Source organism: Sapajus apella, unplaced genomic scaffold (assembly GCF_009761245.1).
Source record: "Sapajus apella isolate SASKATOON/1434 unplaced genomic scaffold, GSC_monkey_1.0 scaffold16, whole genome shotgun sequence".
NCBI classification, from domain to species: Eukaryota; Metazoa; Chordata; class Mammalia; order Primates; family Cebidae; genus Sapajus; species Sapajus apella.
Window position 1 is genome coordinate 23193256 of NW_022436956.1, and position 17710 is coordinate 23210965.

The 17710-nt window shown below is 38.4% G+C and overlaps 1 protein-coding gene across 15 annotated transcripts in view; it reads left to right on the forward strand.

Moving 5' to 3' along the window:
* Positions 1–17710, forward strand: part of ALG9 (ALG9 alpha-1,2-mannosyltransferase) — a 91353-nt gene that overhangs the window by 38445 nt on the left and 35198 nt on the right. For 12 of the 15 annotated variants that reach the window (XR_004270932.1, XM_032285594.1, XM_032285593.1 and 9 more), the window contains one exon: positions 964–1093. Coding sequence is in view for 13 of the 15 variants with exons in the window: in XM_032285594.1 (XP_032141485.1) it covers positions 964–1093 (130 nt within the window). In the remaining 2 variants the exon portion in view is untranslated. Of the gene's footprint in view, positions 1–963; positions 1094–2190; positions 2253–8708; positions 9874–12364; positions 12370–15066; positions 15311–17710 lie in introns of those variants that run through there. The other 3 variants (XM_032285598.1, XR_004270933.1, XM_032285599.1) reach the window with 3 other exon arrangements.

Here is a 17710-nt window from a genome sequence, read left to right on the forward strand (position 1 = left end):
CCAGAGAAAAGTCCCATGTAGGTAAAAGGGATATCTGGTTAAGATGAGTCATGTTGCTCCATTTGAGAGCTGGCTTCAGTAGCTTAGCTTTTTTAGGTAGTAGTACCTTATGCTTCATAAAGACCTCGTCTCAGTCATTGATGATTAAATTAAAACTTGTTTTTTAAGTGTTGACTTTGGCCTTTGCCTTTTACATTTGAAATAGTTTTATAGATAAGGATATGTTTGAGGGTTACTCAGGAACAAAGTATTTCTTCCATACTATGTTTTCAGTGCCATATATTACATTTCATTCTTTTTCTTTTCTTTTTTTTTCTTTTTTGAGACAGAGTCTTGCTCTATCTCCAGGCTGAAGTGCAGTGACACAGTCTTGACTTACTGCAACCTCTGCCTCCTGGGTTCAAGCGATTTTCTTGCCTCAGCCTCCTGAGTAGCTGGGACTACAGGCATGCAACACCATGCCCCAGCTAATTTTTGTATTTTTAGTGGAGATGGAGTTTCACCATGTTGGCTGGGGTGTCTCTTGACTTCGTGATCCGCCTACCGCAGCCTCCCAAAGTGCTGGGATTATAGGCGTGAGCTACCGCGCTTGGCCTCTTTCATTCTTTATGTTTTTATACACCTGATAATTTGCTTCATTTGGTAAGTCTCTGTGCCCAAATAGTAATTGACAATAATCATCGGCACTTCTCTGGTTGTTTGATTGTATGACTGTTTGGTTATGAATTTCACTGCTAAGACTTGGTGAAATGGGTCAAGAGACATCTAATTATAAATTTCTCAATGATTTTGGACTGATTTGTGACCTCTGCCTCTATGCTCCCTGATTAAGGTTTTAGCAGAAATATTTTTTCATCAAGTGAAATGTTTTTCACATGGTTTTTTGGCTTGTTTGTTTCAAATAGGTTTAGCAATATTATCCCCCTGTGTTTTTCTTACTCTCCTTATTTGTGTTTCTGACAGTTGGCAGCTTCAGTTCATTCCATCAGAGTTCAGAGGTCAGTTACCAAAACCTTTTGCAGAAGGACCACTGGCTACCCGGATTGTTCCTACTAACATGAATGACCAGAATCTAGAAGAGCCATCCAGATATGTAAGGCTGCATTCTCTTTTTGTGTCTCTGAAAAGAATTCTATACCTAAAATCTATTGACATATATATTAGAGCATTGATAAAATGAGAATTTCTTAGAAAGTGATTTTTTTTTTTTTTGAGTTTTGTTTTTGTTGTCCAGTCTGGAGAGCAATGGCATAATCTCGGCCCACCGCAACCTCCACCTCCTGGGTTCAAGTGATTCTCCTGCTCCAGCCTCCCAAGTAGCTGGGATTACAGGCATGTGACCTCATGCCTGGCTAATTTTTTGTATTTTTAGTAGAGATGGGGTTTCTCTATGTTGGTCAGGCTGGTCTTGAACTCCCGACCTCAGGTGATCTGCCCACCTTGGCCTCCCAAAGTGCTGAGATTACAGGCATGAGCCATCACACCCGGCCAGAAAGTGATTTTTTTAAGGCCAGGTACTGTGGCTCACACCTGTAATTCCAGCATTTTGGTAGACAGAGGTGTGATAATTGCTCGAGTTCGGAAGTTTGAGACCAGCCTGGGCAACATAGCAAGACCGTGTCTCTAGAAATAAAATTTTAAAATAAGCCAGATGTGGTGGCTTACACCTATAATCCCAGCCATTCAGAAGGCTGAGGCAGGAGGATCACTTGAGCCCGGGAGTTCAGGGTTGCAGAGGGCCATGATTGTACCACTGCACTCCAGCCTGGACAACAGAGCGAGACACTGTTTCAGAAAAAAAGAGGTTTTTTTTTTTAGGGTGAGGGGTGTAACAGCTTTTGTTGAAAAAGAGTAAACAATATCACTTTTATTTTCAAATTAACCTCTTTATATTGTATGCAAAATGTATAATTTAATATAATTTTGAAGCTTTTGGATGGGCTGGTAGAAATTTGAACCATTATTCTGAAACTCATGTCGTTCCTTGGCCTATTAAAATCTTTGATAGGGAACTTTCAAGTTATCAGGTGGACCTTTGACCTAGCTATTAGTATATTCCAGTTTTAGCAAATGAACAGTCGGTGAAGACTGTTTCCATAATGAGTGCCAGGGAGCAACCTCTCTCAGGACCATGATCTTCTCCCTACTTATCTTTATGCATTCTGAGATCCCATGCGAATTTTATTTCAGTTCCTCTGAAAGATGATACTTGGGTGACATTTGATACCTGTGAAATCTTTTATAATAAAAAGGTAAGAAGTAATAAAGATAATGCTCCTCTTGGGTCCCAAAGACAGTGTAAGATCATTTTCTAGAATTATTAGAAAGCACATTTTTAGCAACCTGTCCCTTAAAGAAATATGTAACAGTTTAAATGTCAGCTATATTTAATTTACATTTTCTTATATACTTAAAATGTAAAATAGTGAGACTTCCAATTCTCTTCTGAAGCAAACCTGCAGCCACACCTGGTCTTTTGTCTCCAAGATTGGGGCTGGTTAGAGTTCCATGGAGACCCTCTGGGTTTATGAGTAAGATTCTTACTGTATAAGCTTTAACTATAAGCTATGAAAATGGACACCTTAATGACACAGCCTTGAGCTGTTCCCTTATGAAGGTAAGATATGCATTTCTACCACATGGCTTGTATTAGAGCTTTTTTCTTTTAATTTAAGGCTCTGATTCCTGTTACAATGGAAATACCCCTGGGCAGGGTAGACTGTTATAGGTCATTTTAATTTTATCTGCAGATACGAGTCTCCTGAGCACAGGGCATCACTCTGGGGACACTGGACAGTCAAAGGGTAGGAGAATACACTGTCATAGGGGGACTGTATAAATTCAGAGTGATGTTATAGGAGATTTGCTTTAGGAAGAGGTAGTAAAAGTGGAGTAGTGAAAAAAAGAGCATGGACTTTGGAGTTGAGTAGATCTGCCTACATTCAATCTCAGCTCTGTTACTAAACTCAATAACCTTGGGCAAATTAGTTAACTTCTCTGTTTAACTAATTTAGTTTCTATCTGTAAAATAGCACCTACTTTAATTACGACATTTGATATTCTGTCTCTCTGTAGCTTAAATGCAATGTTCTTATGCTTGCACAAGTGTTCTTAATCTGATAATGGTATACTAGATGGATTCAAGGTAAAGAAACCCTTAAGGAGATGTATAATCTGCCCAGATCTCTCCCTTTCCTTCCTTTTATTGTTCCCCATCCTGGTAATTTTATTCCAGTGTGTCCAGACTCATCATTGCCTTTTCCACTCCAGTGACTTCACTCATATTGGTGACTGTGCCCGAACTACCCTTGTGTCTCTTGTCTATCAAAATTATCTTCTTCTTTTTTTTTTTTTTTTTTTTTTTCATTTTTTTTTTTTTTTGAGACGGAGTTTCACTCTTGTTACCCAGGCTGGAGTGCAATGGCCCGATCTCGGCTCACCGCAACCTCTGCCTCCTGGGTTCAGGCAATTCTCCTGCCCCAGCCTCCTGAGTCGCTGGGATTACAGGCACGCGCCACCATGCTCAGCTAATTTTTTGTATTTTTAGTAGGGACGGGGTTTCACCATGTTGACCAGGATGGTCTCGATCTCTTGACCTCGTGATCCACCCGCCTCGGCCTCCAAAAGTGCTGGGATTACAGGCTTGAGCCACTGCGCCCGGCCGATTATCTTCTTCTTTGAAGTGAAATATTCAAGTCCATATTGAGCAGACCATCCTTTAAGTATCTTAAGTATTTATCTGTGCAGTTCATTTAGCCATTTAATTTTGTTGGTCTTATGTTATTTAAATATTTCTGATATCTATATCATATCTTTCCCTATCAAATGTGTGAATGCTGTGAAGAGAATGACTGCACTTTGTGTCTTTTGTGTTCACCATAGCATCTAGGATAGTGTTGTATACCTAGTAGTTCACTTTTACATGCTTTCTCAGTGGATAATGAATATTCATCATCATTGTGGCAATGATGTTGAGAGAAAGCTGGCTAGAAAATCTGCAATGGCCTTTTGCACATTTCTTAGGCTTTTGTTACTGGTTGTCTTAGTTAGATCATATTTTCATATTCTCTGCTATCAGACAGTGTTAAATTTCATTAAATGACCCTATATGTGCTTTACCCAAAAGGTGATGATTTTTCAGAATGCCAGTAGTCACCAAAATGCTGACTGATAAAAACAGGGACAAACAAATGATTTATGTCTGCTGGGTAGCAGCCATGTCCAGCCCTTTAAATACAAGGATTTTTTTGCTTATTTGTGGTGACAGAATCACAAAAATTAGGCATGAACCTTTTTTATTAGTTCATCAACTTTCATTAGTGATAGTGTATTTTATATGTGGTTCAAGACAATTCTTCTTTCAGTGTGGCCTAGGGAAGCCAAAAGGTTGGACCTCCATGGATAGAGTGTCTGTCATTGTACCCATCCACATTCTTGAAGATGAGTTTTACTGCAGAATTGCCTTCGTGCTCTAGTTTCAGTGGATTTTCCTGCATGGGGGTCGGCAGCAGAGTGCTCTCCAAATCCAATTTACTCACCTTTGACCGTTTGGAAGTAGCAGGGATGTTTGCTGGCTTAATTTTTTTTTTTTCCATCATCTACTTGACTCTCATGCTGACTTACTATTAATTTTGCATGAACTACGATAATGGATTTATCTCTCAGTTAACTGTTTAAAAAGATATTTGTTTTCCTGTGATGGTAGAAGTAATATGTATTCATTGTAAAATAATGAAAGTTATAGACAAGAAAAAAATTAATCTGTTATCTCATTACCCAAGTATTACTTCTGTTACCATTTTGGTGTTTCTTTCCTTTCACTTTTTCCCCCTTGTATATATATGTGCATTTGGAAGTAAACATAAATCTCAATTATTTCTTTAAAAAGAGTTACGTTTAATTCTTTAAGAAATAGTGCCAGGGGCATGACTATAATACCCAAGTAACTTTGCCCCATGTGTAGGAGCGCATGTTGTACAATGCTTATGTTTGTCACTTTTGGGATAAGTCCTGGTTTTTAGTCCAGGCTTATCCAAGAAAGCAAAACAATGACATTATCTTTCTTGAGCATGCTAAATAGCAGCATTATTTTTACCTCCCCTTTGGCTTCAGTGCTAAGTGCTTCAGGTCTGTCCCTTTTCTACTCTGCATGGAAATGAGGAAAGATGTATCACTTTTTAAATTTCACTATTTTCTTTACCTCTGGGCTAATCAAGAATTAGGAGTGAATAAGTGTAAAGGTTCTGTGGTTTGTACTGTACCATTATAACTATATTGCAGAAATCATTTTTTTGCTGCATATATTTTCCTGTTAAGTATTGAGTAGCTATTGAATAGCTCATTATTGAACATTAAGCATTTATAGGGGTGCTTGCCAAGATTTTCTGTCAGAATCAAGACCTGAATTTGGAAGATACATTCAATGTCACCTCTTTAGTTCTTGAAAAATTCAAATTTTTGTTCACTGTTTTCAAGGTGAATGATACTCTTCCAGCTCCAAATCTGATACATGACTTGGAAGCTACCTAGTCAATGGATGAAAACTTGGAGGAAAAAACAGTTTTTCAGGAGGGAGCTTAGAGAAAAAGGCTTTTTTTCTGACTTTAATGCTTAAGCAGACTTGCTGGAAGCTTTCCTGTTTTCCTTCTTTTTTAAGAGACTGGATCTTCCAGTGGTGCCATCATAGTTCATTTTAACTTCAAGTTCATGGGTTCAAGGGATCCTCCCACTTCAGCCTCCTAAGTAGCTGGGACTACAGGCAAGCATCACCATGCACAATTAATAGTTTTATTTTTTCTAGAAACAAAGTCTTACTGTGTTGCCCAGGCTGATCTCAAGCAGTCTGATTGTCTTGTCCTCTCAAAGCGCTGAGATTATAGGCATGAGCCACCATGCCTGTCTTCCATGTGTTATCTCTGAAAACATGGATTGGTCATTGATTTTTTTCCCAAGCAGTAATGTAGTCAGTTCTGCTACAATAAGATATGAAATTATGAAAAATTATTATGCAGTAAAAACCACAAAGCTTACTGGGAAAATGGAGTTAGGGACACAATACTTAAAAAACTGTCACTTAAAAAAGAGATTAAAAATTAGCCATGCATGATGGCTTATGGTGCTAATTCTAGCACTTTGGGAAGCTGAGGCAGAAGGATAGCTTGAAACCAGGAGTTTGAGACCAGTCTGGGCAACATAGTGAGAAACCATCTATACAAAAAAAAATAATAATAAATTAGCTAGATGTAGTGGCTCAGAAGGCTGAGGTGGGAGGATAGTTTGAGCCCAGGAGTTTGAGGCTACAGTGTGCTACAGTCATGCCACTGTACTCCAGCCTGGACAACACAGCAAGACCCTGTCTCTGAAAAAATAAAAATTAAAAAAAGATTTTAAATGGCAGTATGATTTTACATATGTTACATGGTTAAAAGTATATAAATACTACAATAAATGTGACCGTTTACTTTGTAAAAGACTTGAAGTTTTCTTGTAGACTGGCCTTGGAAAGATTGCAGTTTGTAGTAGTAAAAGGATTATCTGAAATCTTATAAAAGTTATAATAGCAAAGGTGAATGGGTGGATGTGGCTTATAATACAGTAAACTGAGAAAGTGGGTAGATATTTGAATGTGTGTGTGCACTTTGTGTATTCCTATGTTGATTGGTTCCACTGAGTCTACTTTTCTACATTCACCTAGTGTTTCCTGTGAATTAAATGACATAATCAAATGCAAAAATTAAATTATGCTCAAAGTGTTCCCCAATATGTCCCTTGTGTTGGAACAAATTTGCATTTTCAAAGCTAGTATTTAAACAGAACTGACTGTATTATCAGTCAAAACATTCTTTATTTAATTCTTCTTTGTCCCTACTTTTCCAATTTAACCAATAGAAAGAATATTAAATTTAAAAGGGAGCTTAAAATATAGTCTGTGATCTTTTTATTTTATGGGTGAAAGAACTGAGATCAGAGAGATTATAACTTGATAAAGATTAGCCCTAGGATAAAAGGCTTGGTTTCAGGATTCTTCAGTATTATTTTCATGCCTCCTCTTTCTTGTTTTCATGTGATGGCTAATCATTCTTTGATGTTACAAGGCCAATTAGACATTAAGTAGCTGAGCATTACTATTCGTTTGTTTTGGTTTTTTAGAGACAGGGTCTCACTCTGTCACCCAGGCTGGAGTGCAGTGGCATCATCATAGCTCACTGTAGCCTTGAACTCCTGGGTTCAATGAATCTTCTCACCTCAGCCTCCCTAGTAGCTGGGACTACAGGCACTGTAAAGACCCTGTCTCTACAAAGAATTTGGCTGAGCGCGGTGGCTCACACCTGTAATCTCAGCACTTTGGGAGCTGAGGCAGGTAGATCACTTTGAGGTCAGGAGTTCAAGACCATCCTGGCCAACATGGTGAAAACCCTTCTCCACTAAAAATACAAAAATTAGCCAGGCATGGTGGTGCACAACTGTAATCCCAGCTACTTGGGAGGCCGAGGCAGGAGAATCGCTTGAACCTGGGAGGCAGAGTTTGCAGTGAGCCAAGATTGCGCCACTGCACTCCAGCCTGGGTGACAGAGCGAGACTGTTTAAACAAAAAAACTTTTTTTTTTTTTTAATTAGCCACAAACCCTATCTAATTTTTAAATATTTTTGTGAAGGGCGGGGCTCACTATCTTGCCCAGGCTGGTCTCAAACTCCTGGTTTCAAGTGATCCTCCTGCCTTGGTCTCCTAAAGTGGTGGGATTACAGGAGTGAGCCACTGTGCCCAACCCATTACTTTTCAAAAAAATTACTTTCCATTTCTAGTTTATATGTGAAAGGTACTTTAAGTAGTAGATATTATGTTTAACAATAAATAAAAATGATCAGGATTTCCCTGGACACAGTTTCCTTTCTTTTTTTCTTCCTTTTTCTCTAATTTCATCCTTTCTCCTGCCCTTTTTGGAAGTCCTTATTGGAGGAAAAAGTAACTTGACCTATTTGTTTCCTCACTAATTGTTATCAGTCTTGGGTATCAAGGCAAGCAGATTCAAATTGCTGTAATATATACAGTGCAATTAGATTAAAATCTAAGAATTTAATTGAAGAATGTTCAAAATATGTCTTTAAAATTAATTTTTTAGTGTCCATTATGTTGGCATTTAGAAATTAATTGATGTTTCCATTATCTATAATGTTTGAATAAATAAAAATTTTTACCTTTGAGTTTAGATTTTTTACGGTGCAATAAATTTTTACTTGTGGGTTTAAAGATTCAATTGACAAATACGTATTTAGCAAGGCTATATGGGAGACAGAAAAACTGTAAGACAGTCTGTGGCTCTGAAGGACAACTACTTTTTAAAATTTAACTGGAGCATATCTAAAAGAGGAAATGAAAAGACAGAAAAATACTTGAAATCTTTCCCTTTCAGATGTTTCCTCCCAGGCCTCCTTGTTCTTATTTCAATAAAGGAAATAGCATAGGAGAATATTGATGATTGGCTACATGATAGTGGCAAGAGCCTTGACTGGATATTAGGAAAGTCTGTGATTCTTTTCTGGAATTAAGTGAAGTACATTTTCCTTTTAAGTGACTGGGAATTTCTAAGATCATTGACACTTCTTTGCACCTCTTTCCAATTTGCTGAAACTACACCTGAAATCCAATTGAAGGGTTTATATTTTAGCTTATCCTGTTACCTATTTTCCTATCATATATTTTATGGCAGCAGAGTTTACCTTGAGACATATGTCCTGGGCCGGGGCCCTCATGACCGGAGATGGAAGTCTACATGCTGCTTCTGTCCTGGAAGAGTTGAGTACTATTAGAGGCTTACTCTGTGCTGTGTCCTGCTCCAAGAGTGTGATGCTGGCGTTTGAGAGTTGAGATGATGTCATTGAAGACTCCAACCCTGACAAAGTTTCTGTTACAGCTGACGAGGAAAACTGTGACAGTATTTATTACTACCCAGCTCTCCTTAGCTCACTTCTCCCCTGACAAAATACACACCTTTTGTTATTGAGATCTCAACCTCTGTTTCAGGGCTTTTATTTCCTTTGAGAATATGTAGCTTTGTTTACATCTGGAGTGGTATTGAATTGTCATTCTTAACATATGTTTGTTGATAAGGTGTAAGCAATGATATTGATGATTGATAAATTAGCTTGAATTCCCCCACTGTTACCTTTTCATCTTTTGGTTTATAGGTGCTTATGTGTTCTTCTCTAAAGCTTCTAGTGGGTTGAAACTGAAAGAAGTCACATTTCTTTCAGAATGAGTCTTAAATGCTTGTGTTTTACAAAATTTTAAATTAAGGCATATTTTTAGCTTCGACAGCTGGTTGATATGTAGCCTGTGACTAATGAAATGAAACACATTTTTGTTTCATGATCATGTGTTAATGTCACCCTACAATTTTGTTATTTTTGATGTAAGAAAGAATGATTAAACCTGAAGAAACAAAAAAAAAATGGGCTCTTTGGTTATACTTTAAGGGAGATTTAAATCCAGTCTTTTGATTTTTGAATTGTAGATGATGTGGTTATGATCTTAGATTTTGCAGTGTGAGATATTTATAAAATTGAGAGAATAAATTTATTCTCTCTGGTTGTAATTCAAGACATGTTAATTTAGCTTTTAGACCTGTGGGGCAGTAGACACTTAGTGTTTTCAGGGATATAAACTGAGGACTCTCAAGCTAAAAATAGTCACAGTAAAACAATATAGCATGATCCAAATCTTATAAAGAAAAATCAATATCTGCAGAGAAGTTCTAGGATATATACTAACAGGCTGATGGTGATTTTCTTTGGGTGGGAGGACTGTAAGTGATTTTTTAAGATTTTTTTTTTTTTGTAATAATTTTTAATTTCATCATGGAAAAAAAATAACCATAATAGAGGGGCTGTCAACTGTGAAATCTTTGATATCCCTACCAAGAAGATCTGTGGTGGATTTAATGAGCAACATTCAATGTGTTTTCAGTTGACCTTGAGCTTCTCTTCCTTGAACATAAGAAGGACTTTCGACTCAAAGTTGGGAGATAAGTTTTCTATTAAGTAATTTTTCCCTCTTAGCCTTCTGGCCTCTTAAGTCATTTTAGTCATATTTAATACTGTCTTTGCTACTCTTTCCGCAATTATTTCTTGATTACTTCAAAAAAATAGATGAGTTTTACCAATTTACAAGCTCCGAGGAAACTTTTTTTTAGAAACCTAGAACTAAAGAGGATGCTGCCGTGCCTAAGGCAAGTAGGCTATTAAACTCTTCCAGGCTGAAGTGCATTAAGGAATTAAATAAAAATTTAAATAAAGTTAGTTTTCCTGTCCTTGGGGTTTGGACAGAAAGCCTTGTTTGTTCCATAAGCATGCTTGAGACTATCCATTGGCGGGGTAATTCCAACAGTTTTAAATCACTGGCTCAAGAAGGCAATGATCTATAAATCTTACCAGCACAATCATGTTCATCTCCTATCTTTTTTTTTTTTTTTTTTTTTTGAGACAGAGTCTTGCTCTGTCACCCAGGCTGCAGTGGCACGATCTGGGCTCATTGCAGCCTCCACTTCCCTGGTTCAAGCAATTCCCGTGCTTTAGCCTCCCAAGTAGCTGGGGTTAATGGGCGTATGTCACCATGCCCAGCTAATTTTTTTGTGTTTTTAATAGAGATGGGGTTTCACTGTTGGCCAGACTGGTCTCAAACTCCTGACCTCAGGCAATCCACCCATGTTGGCCTCCCAAAGTGCTGGGATTACAGGCTTGAGCCCCCACACCCGGCCTCATCTCCTATCTTTAGGCATCTTTTTTGTTCTGTTCTGTTTTTTGTTTTTTGTTTGATTTTTTCTTGAGATAGGGTCTATTTCTGTCACCCAGGCTGGAGTGCAGTGGTGCAATTTCAGCTCACTGCAACCTCCACCTCCCAGGTTCAAGCAATTCTTGTGCCTCAGCTCCCAAGTAGCTGGGATTACAAGTGTGTGTCACCATGCCCAGCTAATTTTTTTGTATTTTTAGTAGAGACAGGGTTTCACAACGATGGCCAGGCTCATCTCAAACTCCTGACCTCACACGATCTTCCCACCTCAGCCTCCCAAAGTGCTGGGATTACAGGCATGAGCTGCCATGCCTGGGCATCTTTTTTGTTCTTAATCACTTTTAAGTGTTTCTTACTCTTATCCTTCATTGGTTGATTCATTCATCCATTCTTTCAACTTTTTTTTTTTCCCTATGTGCTGAAAATAGGTTACAGAAAGCATAATCTCCTGTCATTTAAGAAAAGTCCTTTATAAGAAAAAAAGGAAGGAGGAATTATGGGGGAAAAAAGGAATTGAGAGAAACAGAAACAATGTAGGAAGCAGAAAAAAATTATTAATATTTCCTGATAGATTAAAAATTTTGGGTTCATGAAACAAAAACATGATTTTCACATTATGATTTTAAAAGGAAACAATCAGGAAATAAGAGCTGCTAGAAATTAAAAATGAATGAGTTTCTTAAAGGCAGTAGAATGATTAGAGGATAAAGTTGAAGAAATCTTCCAGACTATAATAATACAAAACAAAACAAAAACAGAGAGATAGAAAATAGAAAAGAAACAATAAAATCAGAATCCAGAATTTAGCTAATAGGATATCCAGAAAGAGAAAACAGGTGAGACGGAGGAGAGGAAATTGCTAAAGGAATCATGTGAGACTATCCCCAGAACTGAAGGATATCAGTTTTCAGATTGCAAGAGCCTGCAAAGTGTTCCTCAAATGATGAACGAGGGAAGACCCACACCAAGATATATCAAGTACCAAAAGAAGTTAGTGTATGTTGCTATTTGATAATTGAAAAATCAAAAGCTACCAGAAGAGGTCAGGTTGGTTTAAACCTGAGATTGCACCACTGCACTCCAGCCTGGGCGACATAGTGAGACTGTCTCAAAAAAAAAAAAAAAAAAAGCTACTAGGAGAAAAAGCTGGAAGAGTTGAGTGGCTGCCTTTGGGAAGCTGGACTGGGGAATAAGGAGGGTACTACTGTTTTTCATCATAAGCTTCTTGTACTACTTAAGTTTTGTTTTTTTAACTCTGTGCATATACTATTTCTTTTGTCATCCAGGCTGAGTACAGTGGCACAATCACTGCTCACTGCAACCTCAATCTTCCTGACTCAAGCAATCCTCCTACCTCATCCTCTCAAGTAGCTGGGACTATGTGCCTGAGTCACCATAACCAGCCAATTTTTTTTTTTTTTTTTGTAGACACAGGGTCTGGCAATGTTGTCCAGGCTGGTCTCAAACTCCTAGACTCAAGCGATCCTCCCACCGTGACCTCCCAGAGTGTTGGGATTACTGGAATGAGCCACTGTGCCTGACCACATATATTATTGTTTTTCTTATTATTATTTTGAGATGGAGTTTCACTCTTGTTGCCCAGGCCAGAGTGCAATGGTGTGATCTCGGCCCACTTCAACCTCTGCCTCCTGGGTTCAAGTGATTCTCCGGCCTCAGCCTCCTGAGGAACTGGGATTACAGGCATATGCCACCATGCCTGGCTAATTTTGTATTTTTAGTAGAGATGGGGTTTCTCCATATTGGTCAGGCTGGTCTCAAACTCCCAACCTCAGGTGATCCACCTGCCTTGGCCTCCCAAAGTACTAGGATTACAGATGTCACACCCACCTTGTCTGGCTGCATATATTATTTTGATAAACTTAAAGGTGAATTTAGAAAAGGATATAAGTCTTACTCTCAGAGTCTAATAGAAGAAACAAAATATTATTAAACAGTTTACTGAGTGCCATAATGTGCATAGAGAAGGTGAGAGAACTCTACTTTAGCCTCATGTAAGAGGTGGCATAGGAGTTGAGTCTTAGAGGCTGATTGAGAATTTTCTGGCAGAGGAAGGGGAAATTGACATTCCAGTCAGAAGGAACAGCATATGCAAAGGTTTGAAGTATGAAAGAACATTGAATATTTAGGGGAAATTAAATGACTTGAGGTTTCTAGAATTTAGTTAATTGAGCAGAAGCATTTTCATTACTTTCCTGTTATGTTTTCACATATTTACATATGTAACTGTGTTCTCTGGCAAATTTTACATTTGTTTAAAGACAAGGATTCATGTTTGTAATTAATCTTTGAGACCTTCGCAATGCCTGACATAGGGATTATACACAGCTGGTGATTTTTTAAAACTTCACTGAAATGCTCAAAGAGCCCTTCATAGTCTCTTTGAACTAAAGAGAGGTCTCCCCAAACCTTGTTAATAGTAAAAATTGGGACCAATTAGGACTCAAGCACTACCATTTTTCAAGGTTGTTTATATTCCAGTAGGAGTACCAGGTTACAAGCCCCTGGAGGACAGGGATCATGTGTAGCTTTCTCCTGTGGTTTGCTTTTAATGTAAATTGGCAGAGGTTTGTATTTGGCAGATTTGTGTCCTAGCCGGCTCCCTATCAAGTTTGATATGTTGCAGGAAGATGGAATACTTTTCTTTTAGCTATGGTAGGTCTATTTCACACAGATGTTTCTGAATTATCTGTTCAGGATCGTTAATGAAACTCTAATTCAACGCCTGGGAGCCATGCCTCCCTCATGCAACTTAATGAAATTTCGTAGGTTGATGCAAATATTAACCTGGGTAGAACTTTATCTGTTGAATTTATATTCTTCTGAATGGGTGACGAAAACAACTGTGAAAAGGTTTGCGTTTAAAAAGACATTCCCTGTTCTTAGATTGCAAAGTATATAGCAGGAATTGATAATAATACAAACTAACAGATAAAGCACAGAAACTATAGTAGGAAAATATTTTATAATCATGTTTTGCCAACTCTGGATAGTTGAAAATTAACTTCACATTACTTTTTATTTATGCTTTGGTATAATGGCTTTGTTCTATTGGCTGAATGCCATTTAAAGTTTATACGTCTGAGAGTGTCCATCATAAGTTGGAAGTTCCTAAAGGGAAGATGTTTATCCATGTATTTGTCTTCCTCTGGTCCCCTTTTAAACTATTAATAACAATATACAACCCGTAAGAAAAAAATAGAGATTTTGATAAAAATGGTGACTATTTGTATATATATGTTGACTTAACTCTAAAGTAGAAATTCTCTAAAATTTGTGATTTTTCTTTTGTTTCCTAATTTAGTATTTAACAGACCTTTCTTAACCATAGCAGTGATAGTGACTTTAGTCATAAATACTAATGAATTTCATTCTGTGTTATAGATACATTCTTAAAATATTTTATATACGATGATATTTTAAAAGTCAGATTTATGAAAGCAACCCAGAATTTGTTATTATTAAACAAATCAAGCAATCTCCCATGAATTCTCAGATTTCTAAATCTGCATTTTTGTATAGAGTAAGTTCATTTATTTTCAGATATGTTGTTGAGAACTAAGAGATATCATGCAGTTGGGCTTCACTGAATTGCAGTACCACCATCCTGGGTGTTCGCCCCCATGCACTGATTTTACAAGTGGGATAAAGAGTTTCATTTCACATATAACCTCTCATCAGCTGGTAGTGGCTCACTGGACCCTGTGATGAAAGCATGATGACACTGAATCCAAGCTCAGTGGAAGAGTGCCACAATTGATTGTTGATGTCAAATGTGAACAGTGGGAAGGGAAACAACCATTGGAGCTTTCTGTATTTGCTGTCACCTAACTTCAGGATAGATGTATGTGGTGATTCTAGGCTCTGTAGATAAGACATGTGACCTGTTCCCAAATCAGACCTTTTATGTTGATAAAGCACTTAGAAATGAAGAAGCACTGTAAAAATTTAGAATTTTTCAGGCTTGTAAGCCCACAAAATTTCTCTAACCTTTCCATATTTAGCATTGGCTTTAAATAGCTCCTTGACATCAACAAATTGAGAGAACTGAATGATCTTATGAATGATCTTATTTTGCCTTTGCCTTTTGTGACAAATATGTTTCTTAACTGTATTCAGTGCTAGAAGTAAGGCATAGACTTTCTATGTGCCCAAGACTTGGCAGTGTAAAAGCAGATCCTGTATATTTGTTACCTCCAGCACAGGGCTTTTAATATGGAAATGTGTGTAATGATGAGCAGCAGTAGTTTAGGGAAGAGTAGAATCAGCAAAGGGGAGTATATTTGCAATTGTAAGGTATATTTGCTTTCTCTACAGTTGTCCTTTCTAGAGTTGAGAGGGCTTTTCATGGTTTGCTGTCCAAACCTTTTGGAAAGGTGGTAAAATCCCTGAGTCTAGGTTAAGTTACTTCCCTAAATCACAGAGTCAGAGGCAGAGTATTCAGCAGTCCCATTTCCTGATAGGAATGAAAATATTAGCTAGATTTAAATAAAAAGAGCACTTAGAGGTAAAAAATACAGAACTTTTTTTTACAGGCTCTGTCACCCAGCCTGGAGTGCAGTGGCATGATCATGGCTCATTACAGCTTCAACTTCCTAGGCTCAGGTGATTCTCCCACCTCAGCCTCCTGAGTAGCTGGGACTACTCAGTAGCTGGTGCACACCACCACACCCAGCTAATTTTTGTGGAGACAGGGTCTCAGTATGTTGCCCAGGTTGGTCTTGAATTCCGAGGCTCGAGCAATCTGCCTGCCTTGGCCTCCCAAAGCGTTAGAATTACAGGTGTGAGCCACAGCACCTGGCCTTTCTTTTGAGACATGGTCATGCTTCGTCACCCCCAGGCTGGAGTGCAGTGGTGCAAACACAGCTCACTGCAACCTTGACCTCCCAGGCTTAAGTGATCCTCCTGCCTCAGTCTCTTGAGTAGCTGCAACTACAGGCACGTGCCACCATGCCTGGCTAATTTTTGTATTTTTTTGTAGAGACAGGGTTTCACCATGCTGCCCAGGCTGGACTTGAACTCCTAGGCTCAAGCGATCCATGCACCTTGGCCTCCCAAAGTGCTGGGGTTACAGGTGTGAGCCACTGCACCCAGCATAGAGCATCATTATAGTCTGCTTTTCTATTGTTGACTTTTTGGAGCACTAGTCACTTCAAATGTTTGTTTTATGGTTGCCTGCCGATATAATCTGTATCTGTCTTGAAGGCCTCGAGTGGATATTAATGCAATGCGATTTCTGCCCAGTGATCTGAATGTCAATGTGAAGAAATTCAGTGAACCCTGGGTAAATAGCAGAAGTCACTATGACTCTTGACTTAGCCAAATGCCTCGTCATCTCAATAGTGGCACATATGAATAGACCATTTCTGTAGGAACAGATTCCCACTGTTCCTAGCTATGATCTAGTGAAACCACAACCAAAGGAATGGACTTGTTGGAATCAGTGGGAAAAGAAGACCCTGTTGAGCTTGACTCTAGTCTGGCATGGCGGACAAACATGAGAAGAGTAGAATAAGCGGGAGGCCCTAGGGGTTGGGGATGGTCCCCAAGGGGTTCTGGCATCTGGTACTGCTCTGGGGATGGTGCCAAGTATGATGTTTGACTGGGGCAGTACACCTGTCAAACAGTAATGCAGGTGTGTTAAGGTGAGCTTAAGGAGGACAGAAGAGCAAAAGCCCATTTGATCTTATACAAATACAGAGCATGAAAGTAGGGCCTTGTAGGAAAAAAATACTGATAATCCATTTTCAAATATTTAGAGCATATGCAATAGGATTTCTTTTTACTTTTTTAAAAATGTTATTTTTAGAGACAAGGTATTGCTCTTCTGCCCAGGCTGTAGTGCAGCGGTACAATTATAGCTCACTGCAGTTTCAAATTCCTGATATCAAGCAGTCCTACCTCCTCAGCCTCCCAAGTAATGAGGATTACAAATGCACACCACCATACCTGGCATGCATGCATGCGTGCGTGTGTTTGTATGTTTTTTTTTGTTTTTTTTTTTTTAAAGAGAGGGTCTCACTGTGTTCCCACGCTGGTCTTGAACCCCTGGCCTCAAGTGATCCTCCTACCTCAGCTTCCCAAAGTGCTGGGATTACAGGTATGAGCCACAATACCTGGTCCTACATTTGTATTTTTTATAGTAAAAAAGTTGTGGCTAAAATAGAGTCAAAAGACATCTCAGAACTTCTTACATGAAGAAAGTTCTGGAAGTTTGCAGAACTGGACTTGATTATCGCTAACATCTTGTCTATAAATTGAGAAAGGCAAGAAATAATCAGTTTGTAATTTCAGTTAATGCTATGGTTTGTGTCTCCCCAAGTTCATGTGTTGAGAACTTGATCCCCAGTGTGTCAATGTTAGGAAATGGGACCAAATGGAAAGTGTTTTGCTTATGAGAGCTCTGCCCTCATGAACGGATTAATGCCATTATCGCATGAGTGGTTGTTTATCTCAAGAGTTAGTTCTTTATAAAAGGATGCATTTACCCCCCCTTGCTGTCTCTTGCCCTGTCTTTGCCCTTCTGCCATGTGCTACTTTCTGCCGTGAGATGGCACAGTAAGAAGGCCCTTACCAGATGCCAGCACCTTGGTTTTGTATTTATCAGCCTCTAGAACTGTAAGGAAGTAAATTTCTGTTCTTTATAAATTAACTGGTCTCAGATACTCTGTTATGGAAACACAAACACAGAGTGGACTAAGACAGTTGCTCTTAAATGTGATTCTTCTATTTATTTCCTTTGGATTCTCTAATTCCTTTCCCAATAGCAGGAACACATTCATAGATCTGAATGGAGTCATGTATTCTTATCACAGTAGTAGAATTCAAAAATAGTTACTTAAATTGATTTCCATAGACAACTCACATACTTTAATTTTCCATTCTATAAAATATCCTAGTAAGTCA